This window comes from Thunnus maccoyii, chromosome 18 (genome assembly GCF_910596095.1).
Source record: "Thunnus maccoyii chromosome 18, fThuMac1.1, whole genome shotgun sequence".
In the NCBI taxonomy this organism is placed as follows: domain Eukaryota; kingdom Metazoa; phylum Chordata; class Actinopteri; order Scombriformes; family Scombridae; genus Thunnus; species Thunnus maccoyii.
In genome coordinates, this window is record NC_056550.1 from 25,019,801 (window position 1) to 25,042,534 (window position 22,734).

Sequence of the window (22,734 nt, forward strand, 5' to 3'; positions counted from 1 at the left end):
TTTCACTGAAGGCAAATTGATGAAAATCTATTGAAATGAAATAATAAACAAACTATTTATAACCTCTCCAGACAGCACAGTGTTTAATTAAAGGGTCATTTCATCCAAATCCCAACAAAAACACATTTTCTTACTTATCTCTAGTGGTGCAGACATATCTGAGACAGTCTCTGAGATTTCTCAGTGCAGTGGACATGAATGCCTTCTAGTTATTTTCCAGTTTGTTCTTTTTATGTTGCAGATAAGAAAAATACGACAGTTTGCAAAAGAGACAGTTTCCTGTATCACCATGTCTCTCTCTGCTGAATGTGATGCAGCTTCCTCATCCTTTCCTCTGATATTTTTATCTCTTCCCCCCCCCCCCATCTGTAAAGGCTTCATCAGCGGAAGGTCTCACTTCTCTAATAATTTAAGAGAAAATAAATGATCATTTAATTTGTACCACGCTTTTCATTCATAGTGACACTCAAAATACTACTCAGCACTTGTGAGTACAACTGATTTACATTATGATTATTATCATTCTGCATGAGAATAACATTGTGAGATACTAAAAAAGTCAATTTTATAACTGTGTTAAATGTTCAGTTATGAGTTTCAACACTAAGTATTGGCCTTAAAAAAACGATATGAGCCAAACTGTATGTGCCAAACAAAAACAACAGTCAATCTAATGAGGTGCATTTAAATACAGCCTTGTGTCTCTCTAACATGCTTCAGTCTAATACTGCGTGGTAACTCCCATCAGGGCAAAGCCACTGTGACTGTTCAGCAATATGCGATAATCTTAAAATCTCTTTTTTACGAATGTTTCCTCTTTCTGCTGCTCAATGAAAGCTAATTTGACCCGAGAAGGTACAGAAGTTAAACTCACCTAAGCACAGTTTACAAGCCTTTTAATTAGCAAATTAGACTACTCACCTATTGATTTATCTCTTTAAACAACCAGAAAAGTAATTTTTGTATGTTTTACTCTAAAATATGATCTCCTATAGCAACAAAATTCACTTTTCTCTATTCAGTACAACATGAAAATCACCTTGCAGAGATTTTAAACTTGCTTGAGGTTGTCTATCAGAATCTGTGCAGTAAAGAAATAATACATTTGTGTGATACAGAAAAGAACAAATAAATGTCCGGTGTGTTCATTCATCAAAGTATAAGGTTTATAGAGCTTGTGTCTCATAAACGATGTTTCATTATAAGGTGAAAGTATAAATGGACGATTCTGGTTTATTTCAACTTGATGTATTTCCTGTAAATGTATGGATCGCACTGACTTTGCACTTATACTGATCAAGACAAGCTGCACAAGTCTCCAGCTTTCCAAATAAACATATTTCTACATGAATCATTTCAAACGCTTGTGTCTGAGTCTGAAAGTAAACAGTAGCAGGCATTATGGCTGCAAAGGGATCTACATCCATGTTTATTTGGAAAGCTGTCCTTGTTTCTCCGAATCTCTATAGCGGAGCTGGTGACTACAAAGTTATATGAAAGTATGTATGATCTTAACTGAAACATGCAAAAGACGCTCAGATGCGGATTTTGGAACTATTGTTCTCTAAATATATTAGCCTACTGACGTTTTTAGATGCTTTTTTTTAAATCGGCTTTTGGTTTTGTTGTTTATCTTGTTGTTCTGTAGCAATGCTCAAGACGAATTATCTGTGTATATTTATCTTTATTATCATCTAAAATACTTCCGACATGTTAACTCAGTGAGATTCTACTTAACTTAATTCCTGAGGACGTCTGCGGAGAAGCTTTTCATCACGCTGAAAAGAACAAGAAACTTAATATATGTGTAATCAAATGGCTGCACTGTGATTATGATAATTTCCTGCACATATAATATCAATTATTTACTTTTACACACTGTATTTCACACTGTTAAAAATACTGCAGTGGTGTCATTATATATATGGTAATGCTGACGTTCTGCTGGAAATCAGTCAACACAATCTTAATGGAGTGTTATTGTACATGACAGAAAATCAAACTCAAACTGAAGTCTATGAAAATATTATCATGTCATTATTGCCACACATTTCCTCTCAGAAACATTTCAACATCCTGCAAAAACGAGAACATTTGAGGTATGAACTCTTGACAGAAGTAGTTCATAAAGCTCTTCTTCTGCATGTGGCAGAAAAACTGAATGAAACTGAGGGATAAGGTGTCGCCATACTCAATCATAAATGTGTGTCTGTCCTGTTTTCATCCTATAAAAACACGAAAATATCTTCTAATGCTGTGTACATATACATTTTGTTCAATTTACAGTAACAAGACAATGATAATGATGACACTACATTTATTAATGTTAGATGAAAACATGCAGTACATTGTCAAAGGATGCATGTAATCATACATGCAGGGTATAAAAACAGCCCCTCCCTTCCTCTTTTGCTATATTATTGAATGCTCTCACACAGGGGGAGAACAGGTCTGGTAGGTGTTCAGCAGAAATAAATAACTAGAGCAGATGGATACTGAGCTGCACTCAGCATGCTGTCAGAGCCAGAGAGCAGAAACAAGCAGTTTGCAGAAAAGTCTAAAGATGCATGTCTGACCTGAATCGTGACATCTACAAACCGCTTGCTGCGCACAGCAGCTGCAGGTGGAGCTCACTCACATCCGCCTCGCACACTGTTGCTCAATACCACAACACTACAAAAGCTGTGTGTGTGTGTGTGTGTGTGAGAGAGAGAGAGGGGTTTGTAGTGCAGGTGTTACTTGTGGCCAACATGTATTAACTTAACATTAATGACACAGTATGTAGCCCATTTGAAAATGCTAGAAAAAAACTCTATATTTGAATAAAAGTGTCAATGACAACATTTCATTACAAGCTGGAATAAAATTAATATCATCAATAAAATGTCAATTTACTAATGCTTTAACTTGTAAACTCCTTAATGCTGTATCTAATCTGGGACATGACATAATTTGATCTGTAAAATATGTAAAGCAACCAGTAACTGCAGTGATCAGATTAAATGTTCTGGGCAAAAAGAAAAAAAATATACTGGAATAAATATGTAAAGCCTCATGTACTTCAAGTATTTTTATTTGTTTTCTTTGTTTGCACCTTAATAAAACATATTTGTTACAAAAAATATATGTTCAAAAGATAAATTCGCACACATGCAATATAAACAGACACTCTCACACCCACATCATATACTCACACATACAAAAATTAAAAATAAACAAAAGCCTGTGCAAAAGAGGTAGGAAGTTAAGAGCAGATACAATATTTTGGGTGATGAAATATTTACTTCTTGCACTACTTTCACCTCTTGACAGTTGATGGTGCAATATGCCTTTTACAATTTCCCCATTAATGTAATACACATCATAAACATCGGTGGCAGTATTGCATTTCACATTCACATCTGGTGATATTCAGATGCTGGTGTGCATCACACACCTTCAAAAGAAAAATGTTCCCTGTTATTGTGGTGAGATGCTGTGTTGCAGTTCTGCTGTTTTATCACTCGATGGCGCTCTTGATAAACATGTGAACAAATGAGCCTCAGTTGGGATGAAGCTTCAGATCCTGTTGTCTATTTCAGGGTTGTAAAAGCTTTATAAGGCTGTTTTTGTTCATATAAACCCTATGAAATATGATCATTATATCAACTATGAATAAACTATATATAAACAATAAAAATGTGTTTTTTTTTCCTTTAACTTAATCTGAAATTTATTTTCTATTTTCATTCAGGAATTTATTCATATAGTCATCAACTCTGTCTGCAAGTCTTTCTGTAGACTTTTTATTTTTAATTTAATTCAGGCCAGATAAAAAATGATCACCACAATCAAAATACATTTTCAAATCACGGACAGTCCCTACGTCCAACAAGGCCTGACAGCTCTGTGGGTTCATGATTTTAATAATAGCTAGAAAATATATGAAATGTTTAATCTGCATTTTGATTTGTATCAAAACACACAGATATATAAAAGCATAGGATACATAAACCAAATGCTGTTGTCCGTGACAAAATGTTCCAAAATTCTTCTGTTCCAAATCCTGGAAATTAATCATTTGTTGCTTGGTCTATCTTTCTGGTATAAATTTTTAACTAACTAACTATCCAGGATTGAAAACATTACCTCTTTATTGGGGGTAATAAATCAATGATAGACCAAAAACTTTTCTAATCTGAGACAGGTTTGTCTAAAATTGTAATATACATAAAACACCCTCCCATTAGTTATATTTCTAATAGATTTGGCAGCAGTTAGTTGGAGCTGATTAGAGACAGTTTCAGTTAAAATTTCATACTTTGCCACAACAGTAAAGACATACCGTGGCTTCATATTTCTGCTGCACGTGATCACACCACCACTGGTTTTCCTCCACCTTCTCCTACTATAATGATAGTCTTATCTTTTGTGGCAATGTCTTGTTTTGTTTCTGGCTGTGTGCATCCAGTAATCACCAGGATTTATTATTTGATTCGTTTTGTCAACACTCTCAATAGTACCCACACAAAGGCTGAACTAATCCTCACCTAAGCCTTCTCACTCATCCTCCAGTATAGGCCAAGATGACATTGGCACCATTTGCACCACTGATCACTGTTGTATGCAGGCTCAGATGAGCATTGTATAACTAAACTTGAAAGTTTGACATTCTAAGCTTCATAAATCATGATTATTTATATTAGCACTTAGCTTGTTGTATATATTAAAACAAGTTCAGTCAAAGCGTAGGAGTACAAGTCAGTCTGTAAAAACAGCTTCATCAAGTCTAATAAAACAACACTGGTTATCTGGGCTTGAGACTTAACTTCCTTAACAGAAAGCTTATGTTACAAACTGGAGGTGAGGCGTTTGAAAGAAGTGAGAGGGAGAAAGGGAGGTGTAATGAAAGAGTCCTTTTATTTTGCATTATTGGAGTATTTTTGGAGGATCCAGCATTTTAGGAGCTCATTCTGCATCTTATGAGCTCTTATGAGCCTTTATGGAAGTGCATTACTGAATTACTGGAGTACTCTGTTATTTTCAATATGATTTCAATATAGAATTAGCAAAAACAATCTTGTTTGTGCAGTAATACTTTTTTAAATTTTTCTTAGAATTTTCTTTAAAGTTAATTGTGTTGAGTTTAAAAGCAGTTGTTGCTCTTGCAAAGAGAACAAGGAAGTTTTGCTTTTGCGCAGCATCTAGAGCATGATCCTGGCTATGTAGAGGCGGGGACTAGAAATCCAAGCTGAAATAGCCTGTAGTCCCCCCCCCCCCCCCCAACTACGTCACTGTACAAATCAAATGACGGCACTGGTGCTGAAAGAACAACAGATTTTGCAGCTGTGCCCCAGAGACACAGAGAACATCAGCAACAACTGCAGACGTTTATCACACCATGTAGCCACTACTGGAAACAAAGTAAAAAGTCACTGAGAGGCTGAGGTAAGGCCTTGTTTGCTGATTGTCTGACGTGTTACTAAAAAGAATCACTGAGGTCAAAAAAATATGTCTAATAACCTTTATTAATGAAAAAGATCAACTTATTATAATGTACACATCATATACTCAAAATAATCACAGTGATCAGAGGCAAAAACAGTGGTCAACAAAAAAATACAGCAACCCACTCACTCTCTCTCTCTTTCTTACCCACCACCATGCAAGTGAACAGGTGCTTATATTAACTATATGTATATCACATCCATGTGACCTGATTATCAATCACTATGATTGTGCAATAACAAATAAACCAAAATAACCAAAAATATAAACCATCATTCACAATAAATCCATTCATGGCTCCTACACACTATATCTGTAATTCGGATAGCTAGAGATAAGGTTGAAAATCAGTGAAATGGTGCTTTAAACAATGTCTTTGTATCTCATATAATTAGTACCAAATTATATTGTTCTTTCCAGGAATCTTCCTAAAAACATACAGTTGAACCAGTTGAATATCAGTTAATTTATTGGAAATGATAGGAAAATATGGGTCCCTTAAAATAAAGTGTTATCTATATGTCATATATACCTTATTTCACTTAAAATTTTAAGGAGGACATAGTGCTTGGGCCTATAGGTCCCCTCTTTCTCTCTATGTGTGTCTATGTGTGTGTACCTGTATGTCTGTCTTTGTGAGGACTAATTAGACTTTTAGACTTGTGGGGACATTTTAGCCGGTCCTCACTTTGGCACATATATTCAGAACGCTATTTGTGGGGTTAAGGATTGATTTTAGGGTTAAGGTTTTAATTAGGTTTAAGTTCAATTTAGGGTAATGTTTCGGGTTAGACATTTAGTTGTGATGGTTAAAGTTAGAATAAGGGGTTAATGAATGACGGTCCTCACAAGGATAGAAGTACAAATGCGAGCCTGTGTGTGCGTGTGTGTTAATCATTTGTCCCGCCTCTTCGCTGACCATGCGCGTGATGCCTCAGTGACGTCAGCTGTAGTAGCTCGCGACCCCAGCAGCAGCAGGTTGCCTTTCATTCAGTCCGCTCTTCGCTCCCCGGCGGAGTTAACGGATCTCCAACTGTCATTATGGACCGGACCGTTTTCCAACTGCCTCCAGCCAGACACGGACAAACTGTGTGTGAAAATATCTCCACGTCTTCTTCGTTTGCTGCTGAATTTTCCCAGTTTGGATTTTATCTTCAGGAAAAGTTGGAAGTTTGAAGCAACGTACCGGCGCTCTTTTGGTTTTCCTCTAACTTATGTGGGAATATAACGTTAGCTCATCTCACTACTAACATTTTTAATAACTTTTATATCTAATGGATACATAAACACTACACTGTTGGAATACTTTTTTTAAATTTTGGACGGTTTTTTTTTTCGAGGTGGAACCGGACACTTCTGATCCCGAAAGGTTTTTAACATCTAGTCGCGAATAATGCTATTTTCTTGTCATCTCGACTGTTTCAGTAGTTTTGTTGTGTTTACGTGAACTGAAAACTAAAAATGATTTCGGAGGAGAGAAGCAGCCACGTAAATAAACAAGCCCTGAACTTCCCTGTGGGTTTACTGATCCGTTCTCCAAAGAAGCGCCTGGCCAAGCTGGGGAGGAAACCCAGCAATGGATCTGTCCAGTAAGTCTATAAACTCCACTTCAAAGGACGAGTTCAACATGTTTCAAGTCTGTCTTAAAACAGCAGTCAGGAGCCCAAATAAACATTGAAGCATGTTTTTCTTGCTGTAATCATTCCTCCTGTTCACACAGACCATTAGAAGATCCCTTCATAATGCACTTACAATGGAAGTGATGGGAGCCAAAAATCCACAGTCCTCCTTCTGTGCGAAAATGTATTTAAAAGTTTATCTGAAGGTAATGTGAAGCTTCAGATCTAGTCAAATCAAGTAGATATCTTTCAACATTACAGTCTTTTTAGTGCCAAAGTCCCTCTTTTTGTTACCAGCAGCTCAACAGGGAAACTGTCTGAGGAAACAAAAAGAGGGACGATGATGTTAAAAAGACTGTAGCCTAAATGTGGCAGATGCTGAAGCCTCATATAAGTTTCACATAATCTTTTAAATACATTTTTGCACTAAATGACTGTGTGGACACACTGTGGATTTTGGCCTCCATCACTTACATTGAAAGCACATTTGAAGGGGATCTTTTAACAGCCAGTATGAACAGGAGGAATGATTACAGCGAGGAAAAACCTCTTTCACTTCTCATATGTGCACCTGACTGCTGTTTTAAGACACACTTGAAAAACTGTGAACCTGTCCTTTAACCCCCTCTATGAAGCATTTATAAGCATGATATAAAATTTAATATAACACACTATAATGTTGTTGTATGCAAACATAAAGACATTTTAAGTGTTTATTAATGTACAGTTTTTGTCACAACTTCTCCTATGAAGACATACTCAGCATTATTACAACTATATTTTACTATATTGTAATTTTTACTAAGTTTATACACCAGCCTCCACTTACAGTAAAGATACCTCACAACATGAGTTATAATTCTTGACAAATACATAAATAAACACTTAAAAACTGCAGTATAGTATGTTATAAAGCTGATGCACAATTCAGCTAGGAAGTTCATCATTTTCAGACTACCTTTTTGAAGCAAAAATGCCAAACATTTGATAGTTTACAATGTCTTAACGTTGTAGTAATTGAATATATTTGGATCTTAGACAATCAAAACATTTGATAACATCACCTCGGGCTGCAGGAAATCGTAATGGACATTTTTGACAGTTTTCTGATGTTTTATGGACAAATTAATCGATTTATTGAGGAACAAATAATCAGCAGATTAATCAATAATGAAAATAAGTTAGTTGCAGACCCTACTGAAAAGAGTATTATGGTGGAAAGTCACTGCCTTATGATGATCAGCTTAGAGGTCATAGTTTATTTACCCCTACATATAAATCAGTGTGTACGGTGAACTGTGGTTGACAGCGTTTGACCTGTCTGAGCATACAGGATCCACACAAACGGTACACACACACGCAGAACGGCTGATTCTTTTATTGTGTACGTTCAGGGCATCGCATCGTGTACATTATCTCACCATCTTTTCCTCTGATCCCTCTCAGGTCCAACAACTCGGACAGCACTGTCCGCTCCACAGAGAGCACGGGTGTCCGGCAGCCAGCCAAGAGCAAAATCCGCCGGCACAACAACAGACTTTCAACTGTTTTCAACTACAGCCCCAACCTACGGGACAGCGGACGCCGTGGCCAAGCGTTGAGCAGCGGGACGCTGGCTGGAGACCTCCAGGCTGCGGACGACCCAGCCGAGCTGTCCAGCCAAATGTCTGTCCCCGGCATTCTCAAGATCTTTGGCAGCGACATCTGCCAGGGGACCAACTACAAGAGCGTGCTGGCCACCACACAGTCCAGTGCAAAGGAACTGGTGAAGGAGGCCTTGGACAGGTGAGAGCTTTCATGAGACTTGTGTTATATTTTAGATTTGAGAGAGATGTTAGCCTCGCAAACTCAGACTGTTATCTTTCAGTGTCTGGAAAAACTCTACTAAGGATTGATTGGGTCTAATGATGTGACTCATTGCCTTTCAAAACTCCTACAACGTGTGAACAGCTGTTAAATCAAAGTGTTTTAGATATAAAATAAACTGCACAGCATATTTCTCACCTTTGCTCAACTGTAGAGCTTGATTTTCTTAAAGATTTGATATTTTTTGCAGTGATGGTCCAGTCATGCTAGCAGCTCCATGAGGGTGTTAAAAGCAAACATCAGGATGCTCAAATGTTCAGTGACAATATTCAATTGCTGAAGTTTAGCAATAGAGCTGAAGCAATGAATCGATTGGTTGATCAACAAAATATCGCTATTAAGGAGCCATTTTGATAAATAATTAATTATTTAAGTTTTTTTTCCAGCAAAAGTGCTAAACAGTTCCTTGTTCCAGCTTCTCACATGTCTGGATTTGTTCGTTATCAATAGTTACACCGTCTGAATTTCTACTTTTTTTGTTTAGGTACTGCCTGGAAAAAGAAGACACCAACGATTACGTGTTGTGTGACGTGATTGGCCAGACGGGTGCAGATAACCAGTGGAAGAGGGAGTGTTTCCGTGTGGTGGGAGACAACGAGAAACCCCTCATGCTTCAGTCGCTTTGGAAACCCAAGGAAGGTTTCTCCAGACGCTTCGAAATCCAGCTGCGAGCGAACATCGAGGAGCAAAGTTTAAAGGACAGAGACACAGTCACAGCAGGTACACGCAGGTGGAAAAGAGCCACGTCTTCTTCATGTGTTTCTCGGAGGAGGTCTTCTCCAGAAACCCAAGACTCTTTCAAAAGCGCACATCTAACCATTTTCAGTGATGTAGACATAGCTCAGTGACCCTAACATCCTTACGCCTGGGTAATCAATCACTCAGTCTCTGTTGTGGTGGCATGTGGAGCTTTTATCCTTGCCTCTTATTGCAGGCTAACAGCCTTCATTGTCCAGCTTATCACCAGCTAGAACAGAGGAGATGGCCGGCATGTGAGAGAGGTCAAGAGGAAACAAAAGCTGCAGTGAGGGATAGAGGAGGTCAGAGCGGCCCCACTCTTATCTTTGTTTTATTGCAAGGGCCCATCAGGGCCCCGTGAAGCTTCGAGGCACCGGGCAGCTCTTCCCACTGGGCCTGTAGCTGCCAGAATGTGGCCACTCACTGCTGTGTTATTCTTTCTGTCAGAGCTCACTTCCTGCACGCTGGAGTCCGTGCAGCCCTGTTGACTTTGGCACAAGTTTGTTGTGGTTCTCATCTGCTTTAGACCAGTATATTGCTTTGCCAATACTGGCTTTTTAATTAACCTTGTTCTGTTTGTGTCTTGAGCTGCTGATATGTTGGAGACTCCTGCTGATCACAGCCGTAAAAACTGATGTTTAATTGTCTTTGAGAGGTAATTCTGTGTTTAAATGAGAGATAGAGTGATTATCGATGAGCTAATATTTATCGGCAGGTATTCCACATATACCGGTCCATCAGTTTGGGTGATTTATCTGCTGACAACATCCAGTATAAAAGCAGTCCAGGACAAACTGGCAGATGGTCTTCTGTAGTCCCAAAAAAAATATTTATGTCTAGAAAAAGGTGCTTTTTATTCTTTAACCCAATGTTCTTATTATTCTCTTTTTGCAATGATGTGCCAAGTGTCTAAAATATTAATTCTACTCTTTGTTATTGATATTCAAAATCTCATATTGGCCTATCCATATTTAAACACCCGACATATTAAATAGCTTCTGTAGCTCAACCAAACCCCTGAAAAGACTTTTCATTAGTTTGGGTTTAGATGTGTGAGTTTTAAAGGAAATTATTTTTAGGAAAATGACATATTGGCCAGAGTAAGATGAGAGAATCTGTTACTGGAAATATGAAGCTGAAACCGGCAGCTGCTTATCTTAGCTTAGCACAAAGACTGGAATCAAAGGGAAACAGCTAGCCTGGCTCTGTCTGAAGGTAACAAAATCAGCCTTCCAGCATCTGTAAAGCTCACTAATTAACACGTTAAATCTTGTTTGTTTAATTCGTACAAAAACTGAAGTGTATAAACTAGGACTACAACTAACCATTGTTGTCATTATCAATTAATCTGAGGATTATTTTCTCAATTACTCAATTAGTCATTTAGTTCAGAAAATAGTGAAAAATATCTGTTGTAATTTCCTAGAGTCAAAGGTCACGTCTTCAAATGTCTTATTTTGTCTGATCAACAGTCCAAAACCCAGAGATATACAGTTTACTGTCATGCATGACAAAGAAAAGCATTAAATCATCACATTTGAGCAGCTGAAACCAGAAAATGTTTGGCGTATTTGTTTAAAAAATTACAAAAACGATTATTTGATAATCATAAAAAGTTGCAGATTAATTTTTTGTCTATCAACTTATCAGTTAATCATCTAATCGTTGCAGCTCCAGTATAAACGCTGCTCTTTTGCCACCAGTGGACACTCCAAAAAATTACTGGTTCTGGCCAAAAAATTGTCCCACACACTGTTAGCGGGTGAATTTTGTTACCTGCAGACAGATCCAGGCTAACTGTTCCCACCCGTTTCTAGTCTTTGTGCTAAACTAAGCTAAGCGGTTCATATTTTCCATACAGAGTGGTATCAATTTTCTTACTTACTCTTGTCAAGAAAGAGAATAAGGTGATTTCCCAAAATCTTTAATTATGAGTCATATATGCTGATTGTCAGAGATAACTTACATTTTGCTGCACGAATATGATCAAATTTGAAGATTTGAATATCATCTAACATCAGTAATCAATGACTCTCGTCTGAAAACATCAGCAGTGATCTTTATAAGCCTCTATCAGTCCAGCTTCAGTTCCCATGTTTCCCTCCTGTGTGATCCACCCTCTCACTGACCAGGGGAAACTGCCCCTTTACCTCCTTGGGTTTTTTAGGCACTGAGCCCAGTCTGTCACACTGGGGGTGAACAATGTGGAAAACACCCATTTCCACAGCTGATAAGAGCGGCAGAGCGCCGGGTGTGAAGCCGGGCTCTTTGGACATTCCATGGTGCTTAATGGGTTCAAATGAGCTGAATAGTGTTTGTGTTACGTCAGGGCCGACAGAGCGGCTGTTGGTATCAGATAGAGGTGGCCACAGCTCACTTTCCCTGCACATTTCCTCTCTTTCCTCTGGTTATGTTTCGTTTGAATTGGTGCCAGTGCAGTGAACCATTATGTTGGAGTCAGTTTGATTGACCAGAGTGATTTTCAGGGGAGTTTTGGTCATTGTTAATTTTTGGATATGTGTTGAGCTGAATGTGTTTTACTTTCAAATAGAATCTCAGCAATAATTTAATGTTGATCCATAGAAATATATTGTATAAATTGTCCTTTCTGTGTTTTTGCTCTTTTCTTTTGCCATTTTGCCAACATTGTGGCCACAAACAGTTTAGGCACTGTCTTATCATGAGTAGAGCTGCAATGATTAGTCGTTTAATTGATTAGTTTAGAGCTGCAACTAACAATTATTTTCATTATTGATTAATCTGTCGATCATTTTCTCGATTAGTGGATTAGTTGTTTGGTCCATAAAATGGTGAACAATGTCAATCACCGTTTCCCAAAGCCCAAAATGACATCCTCAAATGTCCAACAGTCCAAAACCCAAAGATATTCAGTTTACTGTCATAGAGGACTAAAGAAACCAGAAAGTATTCACGTTTGAGAAGCTGGAATCAGAGAATTAGAATTCTTTTTCTTAAAAAATGACTCAGAATGATCAAAATAGTTGGCGATTAATTAAATAGTTGGCAGCTAATCGATTACTTGTTGCTTTTGTCATTTTAAACAAAAATGCAAAAAAAACTTGCTGGTCTTGGCGCTCATGAATGTGAGGATTTGCTGCTTTTGTTTGGATTTCGCTGGGACAAAACGAGACATTTGAATATGTCACCAGGGAGTCTAAGACATTATAATGACCACTGCAATTTCCCAAAGTCAAAGGTTGCATCTTCACATGTCTCGTTTTGGTCAAAACCCAAAGATACTAAACCTAAGAAAAACATAAACCATCAAATTTTAGAGGCAAAATGTTTGGATCATTCCATTTTTTTAAGCTAGTCGCCAATAAATCGACTAATGGTTGCAGCTCTGATGAACAGTACAGCTTGGTCTAGACACTACTCAGTTCTGGCATCGCTATATCACGCTGTCTCCTTTTCAATCCAGGCCTCAACGCTCAGGCTCGTAAGCTGCAGAAGAGCCGCTCCAGAGTGACCTCGCTATTTGTGGACGGCAGCGGGGAGGACGTGGACGGACTCGGGATCTGGAGAAGTCTGAGTGAAATGGATCTGTCAGCGATGGGGAAGGAGGCCAGCCGGGCCCAGCAGAGCGCCCTCAGGGAGGATCCCGAGGCCGAGGCCGACAAGGAAGTCTTGCGGCTGGGCATGGAGAAGGAGGAGACGGAAAGTAGTGACGACAACACCACCCAGTACTCCATTCACCCACCCTTTGACTTCCCTTACTTCCTGCTGCTTCAGGGCTACAGCCACAGACAGGTGAGTGAGAGGGAGGAAGTGCTGCTAATGTGAAGATAACGCAACATTTTCAACATGTATAATTGTCAAATGAATAGGTAAACATTGTTGTAATCACCTTAAACAGATAAGTAGGGCTGTATCTAATGATTGTTTTCTTTATCAGTTAATCTGGTTATTAGCTTCTTGATAAATCGATGACTCATTTGGTCAATAATATGTCTGAATATTGTGAAAAATCTCACAGTTTTACTTAATCCAAGGTGACACAGCAGTCTAAAATTAAAAAATATTCAGTTTATTTTTGAGTAAAACTAAGCGATGAGTTTGAGAAGTCTACGAAGAATTTCTTTCACCTAAAAATAAATGTGGGAAGAAACTTAGGTTGTAATTAAATGAATGGTTCCTCTTATCCGTCATAGATAAAACTGCCTTAACTAAGACGTCACTGTAGTTGATTCATTGAAGAACTCTCAAGGTCCTTGAGAGAGTCTCCAGGCAGTTTGTAGACAAGCAGAGACAACAAGTTCATCAGAGTATTGGATTGAATGTCTTATGTTAAGAACCTGGAGGAGAAAATCCCAGAGTCAGAGGGTAGAGCTTTGGTCACCTGTGTTATAACAGGTCAGAGAGGAAGGAAACACTCTGTGCTTCGCTGTGGGTTTCTCAGCACGGACTCGGGATCCTGTTGTCCTGCACAGGCTCAGAGTCCGGTAGAGGAAACAGAAGTGACACTCTCTACTGGAAGTTCAACACAGGACGGGCAGTCTGTCAGCATGTCCCAGTGAAAGGACAAGGAACAGTCAGTCACAAGGAAACCTGCCCAGGACGTTTGGCCAAACAAGGAGATAACCCTGATTAAAGACACACTGTAGAGAAGGATAAAGTTCTAAACTACACGGGAGCTATTCTGAGAGCATATAAACAAACTCAGTGGGATGAGGACATGTAAACCGGTGCACTGTAATCTACATACCAGTATACCTGATCCTGGCTTTAAACTATCCCTCATATGAAAACACTTTCAAAAATATCACCTCCAACACTGTCTCTGTTGATGTGTTGTTTACACAGCTCATTTTTCACAGTAAATCAGAGAGTCAGGCTGTGGCTTCGGCCCCGCCCATTCCCAGGAACAGGAAGCTCTCTTTCTCGCAATGGTGTTTATCCCCGCTGGTGGAGATTGCTGACTGTGCGGGATACTGGTAGCACCACAGCAGGCCTAATCTTACTCTGCAACAATAGGTCAACCCAAAGCCAAACCAAAGGAACGAGGCAGGTCTGCAGTGTATCAGCGGTCCTATAGCAGGAAACATTAGACCTCTAACGTTTGTTTTTGAGACTGTGTCTTCACAGATTAACTGGTGGAACTGCAACTAATGATTATTTTCTCAATAAACTGGTTAATCATTTCGTCTTTAAAATGCAAGAAAAAAGTGAAAAATGCTCGTTTAAACTTCCTACAGCCCAGAGTGATCTATTTAAATAGCTTGTTTTATTCAACCAAAAGTCCAAAACACAAAGATATTCAGTTTACTATCATATATAATAAAAAAAAGCATCAAATCATCACATGTGAGAGGCTGGAACTAGCAAATATTTGCTTGAAAAATGTTTAAAACGATGAATTGATTATCTTAAAGTTGCAGATACATTTTCTGACAATCAACTAATCGACTTACTGTTGCAGCTCCAACAAAATAACACAGATTATATTAGCTGCTGGCAGAAAATTATATTCAAGACAATTTCTGAAAACTTGTTGGTTTGGCTTTGAAACAGTAAGAGATGTGAGCTTTATTTTATGAAAGAAAAATAACCTAACATGAGATGTAATACATTTTTTGCAAACAAAATCTGTTGACATGTAGTATCATGTGGGATAACGTGTGTTGTAGTGGCGCTATCTTCATACCTGTGCTGCCGTTACATTGCTTGTCACAGACCTCTCAGTCTGCTTGTCTCCTACCTGCAGAGATGATACGGTATCATCGCCCGACTAATAGTCTTAATGTGGTGTCCCTGAGGTCATTGACATCACTGACGCCTCTCTCATAAGCCCTTCCATTCTTGTCTCGTCATACTGCCAACGCAGACTGTACTTACCAGCTGATCCTGCTGCTGCTAACACGCACACTGCTGGATGATTTCCAAAAATGTTGCATAAGAAAATCACACATCGACTGTCATTTGGAATAGTTTAGGCAGCAAGAATAGAGAATAATTAATTAAAAACCATGTTTTTTTGCAGGATTTCGTCATCTATCTAATGAGTGGGACCACCACCATCTTCGGCTGCTGCAGGGAGCACTGTAACGGAGAAGATGAGGAGAGGTTAAAGGTCGACATCCTTCTCTTCGCTCCTGATGTGTTGCCCCAACACTGCTGCGTCAGACGCCTGGACTCTAACAACCCGACCTCCACAGGGGAGCCCAGAAAGACATTAACAATGCTGAAGCCCCTCCACGGTGCTCCTGTCACCAGGAATGGTTTTCTGCTGAAGGAGGAGGTAGAACTGAATCCAGGGGACTTGGTGGGTTTGGGGAAACACTACCTGTTCATGTTTAAGGATCCTACAAGCACATCAGGATCTCTCCAGACCCCTCCCTGGATGACAAGACTCTGCCCGAACTCTGACACAAAGGTGTCATCCTCTTGTTCATCATGCGGTTCCTCTATGCCCGTTAAAAGGTTTCAGAGAAAGCCTTTACCTCCTCGCTGGAGGGACCTGGAAGGCACAGCGGCTTTGCTAAGCTATGAGCTGGAGCAGGAGGAAAGAGTCCTACAGGAGATTTTGGAAATGCTGGACCCCAGTGGGAATGAACCAAAGTTGACACCTGCTTTCCTGCTTAGCCTCTGCATCCAACACTCAGCCTCCACGTTTGAGCTCACACACTTCAGACAGCTGCTGCTCCGGATAGCCAGCCAGATCCAGCTGGTTATGTGGGTAAGGATGAAACTCTGCTCTGACTTTTTTGCCATCAGATAATCGAGCTTTTGTACCAGAGAGTTTGTTCATCTCTGTGCATTCAACGCTGTATTCCCCAGAGTGTGACGAAGAATATAAAGTAATCAAATGTGCCATCAGGGTTGTAGGTAATGTGCAGAAGATGGTTGATGTTTGCACGTAATGCATGCATGAAATGAATATTTTCTTTATGTGTTCTCCCTCTCAGGAGAAGACAAAGGAACTTGCAGCAATCCAACCAGAAACGTGAGTAGACAAACCACAAGTGTTTTCAGAATGGCCCAGAAATACACGACAATGACCCGTCACAGAGAGAAGAGCTGCAGCTGCTGCCTGTGATGATATATAACACCTGACACCTCAAGTCTTACTGTCAGAATAAAAGAGGAGTTAACTTCTTCCACTCCGTCCCTCCCATTATAGACCCATTTTTGTCTTTTTTAGAAGGGGGGGGGCGGGGGGATCTTTAAGGGGAGATAGCAGGTTAACAGTATATGCTACATAGAAGTGGTGATACATCATCTGAAAACTGGGAACCTGAAAATTAAATTGAAATGCAGCTCAGCACTGTGTATCAAGCTTTTCTACTCATAAATCTGTAATAAACGTTGTGTTTTGGTTAGGCACATATTCAAATAAATCCTTCCAAAATACCACATTAAAACACCAAGACCTTGTGGAACACCACAGAAAAATTCATGCTGTGATTTGGTGCCAAAAAACTTTTGACATTTGGAGTTTTCTGTAAGAGCTGCATTTTTTGGCAATTGGATAGCGAGCACTTCTGCTGCTCAGAAACCCTCTTATTGTCAATATACCTGGTAAAGCCAAACATCCTCTGAATGCCCTCAGTCTCTAGTTTGTGGTTGTAAAGTTTCATGAGGCTGTGATCATCCTAGAAGTCACAATAATTCATTTTATAGAGTGAGGTCAAGTTTCAAACAATGGTCTCACTACAATGAAATGGCTACTAGGGGGACTAACATCATTATACATGAATACAATTGGGCTCAATGAATCCACAAGAGTCTCAGCCTTCCAGTCAGACCCAATTTATGCAATTTTAAGACTGTTTAAGGACCCCAGTATGCAGAAATATTCAAATAAACCAATTTTAGAATAGGCGAAAATAAGACATTTATACTGCATGCAAACAATTGCATGGTTCTTGCCCAAAACTGCATGGGATTAGCATAAAATGGGCATGTCTGTAATGGGGAGACTAGTGGGTATCCACAGAACCCATTTTCATTCAGATATCTTGAGGTGAGAGGTCAAGGGACCCCTTTGAAAATAGCCATGCCAGTTTTTCCCTCACCAAACTTTAGCCTAACTTTGGAGCATTATTTAGCCCCCATCCCGACAAGCTAGCATGACATGGATGGTACCAACGGATGCCTTCGGCCTTCTAGTTTCATATGATACCAGTGTCTTCTGTAGCTTTAAAACCGAGCCTTTCAGCCTCTGAAAGACAGTGATGTCGGCCAAGGACGCCAAGGCGTCTTTGGTGCGTTTAAGAGATTAAAGTGATTTTAATACTATGTGCTCTGCAGAAACCAATGAGGTCTCTTAAATGCAGGTTGTGCAATAAGAGCATTTCCCATTCTATCTTCTTTAAGAAACTAAAAACAGCTGAGAGTTTTTCCATGATGACTGTGCTACCAGCTTTATCAGCTGTGTTTTTCATGAGAAGTGAACAGTTGCACCAGTCAGGTGCTACTGCAGTGAAACTTTTGCTGATATGCACAAATATAAGAGGAAGTAAAATCAATGTAGGTCAAAACAGTTTTGTTCACTTTAGTGTTGTTGCATTCACTCAATTCTCATAAAACAAAAAATGTTCACTTCCTCTTGAAATCACAGGTTTCCATTGTGTCACTTGTACAACAAAATGCACAAATATTACTCACTAATTCAGAAGTCAGACTCACTGAATACTGTTGTTACAACAGATCGCATGTATGTTGTAAAATGTACGGAAAGTCTAGTAAAATACGGTAAGTCAGAAGCACTATTTATAGACAGGAAATCATTGGAAAATCAGCATCTATGCTGATAACTGGTTAATCATTTTGAGTCATTTTTTAGAAAAAATGCCAACATTTTCTGGTTATAGCTTCTTAGATGTGAATATTTTCTGGTATCTTTAGTCCTCTATGATAAAAACTGAATATATTTGGGTTGTGGACTGTTGGTCGGGACAAAACAAGGTTGCATCTTGGGCTTTAGGAAACAGTGATCTACATTTTTCACAATTTTCTGACATTTTATAGACAAAACAACTAATCAATTCATCGAGAAAATAATCGACAGATTCGATGATAATGAAAATAACTGTTAGCTGAAGCCCTAACAATTTTATTATTTTTTAGATATAATAGCTAAGTTGCTATTTCAGTGTCTCAACAGGACACTACAACTTGTTGACAATTTAATTTAAAGTATATTCAGATATTTTCCATATTTTTTACAGTGTACAGTAAAACTATAACTTAAGCTTGCTGTGTTTTCACATCAGGAGCTCCAACGACGGGCAGCCCGAGCAGCTGCAGCTGCTCAGCATGGATGAGCTGATCCCAGGTCTGCAGCCGCTGGTGCTGTGGATGGCCAACTCCATCGAACTGCTGCACTTCATCCAGCATGAAGTCCCTCAGCTGCTGCCCTGGAGGCAGGACCAGGAGGACGAAGGTGTGCAAAAAACACAACGTGAAAACAAACTCATCTGTCACGCTCACAGCTGTGGGAGTACAGCATGTATTATTAAAATGTATTTATGGCAGGTCTGCTGGACTCTGAGATGTTATCCACTCGGACAGCCTGTGAAGAAGCCATGACGGTCCTGGAGGAAGTCATCATGTTCACCTTCCAGCAGTCTGTCTACTATCTAACAAAGGTTGGCTGCCACACACACACACACACACACACACACACACACACACACACACATATACAGCATATATACTGTATACATTATGTTCTTTAACATACAGAATAAAGCAACGCATGTGCACACATTACATTCATATAGTGACATCAACATTTTCACATCCTTTTGACCTGTTAAATCTGACTGTTGGTCACATGTTAAGCAGGAAATTGAACTGTGTAAACACCACATTCTGTTTTCATTGAGTATATTCCAGACAGAAAACACAATAACAGAATGGAAACACCGACTTTTGTCTGGCACTCTCACTCAGGAAAGGCCTGTGAGATAGTGAGCGGGGTGTCTTTTCCACTGACTGGAATATAAACAGAGACAATCTTGTCTCCCAAGGTTACAGTGGTTTGTTGGATAGCAAAACCAGAATGCCTGATTTGGTGAGAACCAGTATGGATGTGAACATCTCAGGGCTTTTTTCAGTCTCGCAGTTGCACTGATGAACTGTCAGAGGGACCAAACTCCATATTTATCAAACTGCTAAAAGAAAAATTAACAGGAAAACATAAGATTAAAAGCTAATATAACCTTTCTTATTACTTTGAATGCTCTCAAGCTCCAGAAGCCTCTTAAAGAAGACGTATCATGATCATTTACAGGTTTATATTTATATTCTGGGGCTCTACTGGAATACCTTGGTATGATTTACAGTTAAAAAAAACTCCTTATTTATCTTCTACTGGCCCTTTATTCAGCCCCTCAGTTCAGCCTCTGTCTGAAACAGGCCGTTTTAGCTTCTCTTTAAGGCCCCCCGCCCAGTGAGCCCACTCTGTTCTGATTGGTTAACTCCTTGAAGCTGCCCATCGTGGCTCTGGAGGCTACATAAACAAACAGTGTATTTCAATCCAATCCAAAATACACGAGTGGACAACATGAACAACCTTAGCAACAACCTTAGCAACAACCTTAGCAACAACCTTAGCAACAGACTACGGAACAGACGGCCGTTTGTGGGCATATGCGAACAATCTGATGTCAGTTCGATGGGGAAGTAGAAGGAACTTTGCAAACGAGGCGTACAGAATGTCTCATCCTTCACACTCAGCAATGACTTTTTTAAGTTGGCTCTTTAGAAGTGTAATTCTGAGAAGTTATATAAATATGGACCCTTTTAAAATCAGGAAATTCATCCTCTGGATTTGTTGTGTGAAGTACGTGACAGCAGGCAAGTTCCCTCTTTTACAGCCCAACAGGACACTCCCAGGCTGGATTTATGTGATTTTTTCCCCCATGTTAAAGCTTCTTATTAAAGGCTGTTTGTTTTGCAGAATTTAGCTGACATGACAACACAGACGCTTCACAGCAGAGGCTGTAGAAAAAAAAAACACAACCACTCCGCACAGTAACTCTTCAAGGACAGGAGAGAAGGAACAGGGTGGGAAATCAACACCAGCCATCAGCCAAATGCTGGTTAAGCAGTGGCTGTTGGCTGGTGAATTTGAACATTTATATGTCAGCAGCTGCTAGATGTTCACATTTAGTAATTTCCCTCCCTTGAAGGAAATAGGAACAGTCTGTGCTGTTGTTTTGAATTCGAAGGCATATTTCTATTACTTGTGCTGCACAAAACTGAGGGAAAAAAGGTCATTTACCTGCACAGTCTGCTCTCCAGTCGACCTCAGCTGAAGGCTTTCCTTTTCGTTATGAGGTTGTTTTTCAGCTTGCCGTCACATTTATTCTTGTTAATCAGAAACTCCGTTTCAGCTTCATTAACAGCAGTAACTTATGCTGTAATTCCTGTCTTAATTAGCTAATGCATTATTTATAAATATGCTTGGTGGAAACTGTTACTCTGGTAGAGTAAGGAGGAGGATTAGCAGCTATGAGCAGCAGTCTGTTTCCTGCAGAGGAAGTCAAACTGTTGTCACAGAAACACCCAACAGAGGAAGGGAGGAGGAGAAAAAGGTCTTTTTGTTAATTTCCTGTGAAATGTGACCAACTGTTCATAATGTACAGACACCTTTTTTTTTTTACCACTTCTGTTTTTTCTTCAGGCTAAGTTTGTTCAAATTAGAATACAAATAAAACTGCATGAAACATTTGATGGCATTAATGCAGCATTTAAATACAACACAATAGAGTGCTGAGTAGAACCAACAGAGGGAAAAATGTGAGGAAAATCTGTAGATCTGCTGAATTTCACTGTAAATCATCAGCTGATCTGTCGCCTCAGGCACGCAGGGTTATTGTCGTCTTTATTGCCTCTCTCTCAGTTTGTCTGAGGTCATTATCTTAGTCACGGTGTGTGAGAGTGTGTTTGTGTATTTGTGTACCTAGCGGGTGATGTCATGCAACTGAAACAATGGCGGAACTGTGTCAGAGGCACAAGTGATAAGAGCCGGATCTGAGTGAGAACTGACAAGGAGTTAGTGTTCAATAAAACAGCTCACAAGATCTGCTTTGTTTGCAGAACTTTTATACAAATATATCTGAGTGAAATCCATGTTTCTCTGTCAAACACTTACCCTTATTAAAATGCTACATTTAGCATTTTTTAAAGCTGTATTATGTGATTTTTGACCACCAGACAACTGAAAATAGACTTTAATACACACTTACCTCTTCAAAGCTTTAATCTTGGCTTCGTGGAGGTTTATAGCAAGTTTCAGCTCATCGTTTAGCTGTCCAGCTGCAACTTCACTGTTTTGATTCACTCTCAGTGCTCTCATTTCAGCTCAGGCAGCTGTTTTCAGAGAAAAAGCACAAAAAAGCCACTGTACACTACCTGCTCAGCACCAAATGGCAAACAGACACAGTTAGCTGTAGGCTAGCTGGTGAACATAGTGGAGCGTTTAGCAGCTAAAGAGCCAGATATTTCCCTCAGGAGTTGGTGGAGAGCAGAAACAGAGCTGAAAGAGAGTGAATATTGGACTTACATTCACCAGGTGGACAGAAACACGACTCCAAATGAATGATAATGTTGCTCCGTAACTGCTGGATGTGGAAATAAGCAACTGTTTGCTAACAAGTTCAACATTTCAACTCAAAAAGTGATGATATATCAGTGTTTTCGCCGAAAAGAAGTGACCAAAAAATCAGTTAATGCAGTTTAAATAGTTGGTTTATCTTGGTCTTATGCTAATGTTCTATGATTGCCTTTATATCTAGGAGACACAGAGCAGCATGGGCATCTTTCTAGCAAGCTGACAAATGTAATGCTGCTAATAATAATGTCTTCAAGCATTCACATCAGTTGGTAGTTGATGGTTAAAAATACTGAGCATTTTCCAATAGAGCACCACATTATAGTCATTAAATTTAGGTTAAATTACCTTGACACTTAAGGCATGTATTATTTGGCGCCAAGTTGGATTTACAGTAACGGAAATCTGAGTTTGTTGAAGTGAACGCTATTTACAAGTTAG

At 39.3% G+C, this 22,734-nt stretch overlaps 1 protein-coding gene across 1 annotated transcript in view; it reads left to right on the forward strand.

The window, feature by feature from the left end:
• Nucleotides 1–6,342: 6,342 nt before the first annotated feature.
• si:ch73-281f12.4 (Ras-associating and dilute domain-containing protein-like) overlaps nt 6,343–22,734 on the forward strand; it is a 31,789-nt gene continuing 15,397 nt past the window's right edge. Inside the window, exons 1-8 of the mRNA XM_042392554.1 lie at nt 6,343–7,076; nt 8,553–8,891; nt 9,457–9,692; nt 13,153–13,481; nt 15,712–16,407; nt 16,637–16,674; nt 18,947–19,116; nt 19,209–19,321. Coding sequence (XP_042248488.1) covers nt 6,949–7,076; nt 8,553–8,891; nt 9,457–9,692; nt 13,153–13,481; nt 15,712–16,407; nt 16,637–16,674; nt 18,947–19,116; nt 19,209–19,321 — 2,049 coding nt within the window. The 5' untranslated portion in view covers nt 6,343–6,948. The remainder of the gene's footprint in view (nt 7,077–8,552; nt 8,892–9,456; nt 9,693–13,152; nt 13,482–15,711; nt 16,408–16,636; nt 16,675–18,946; nt 19,117–19,208; nt 19,322–22,734) is intronic.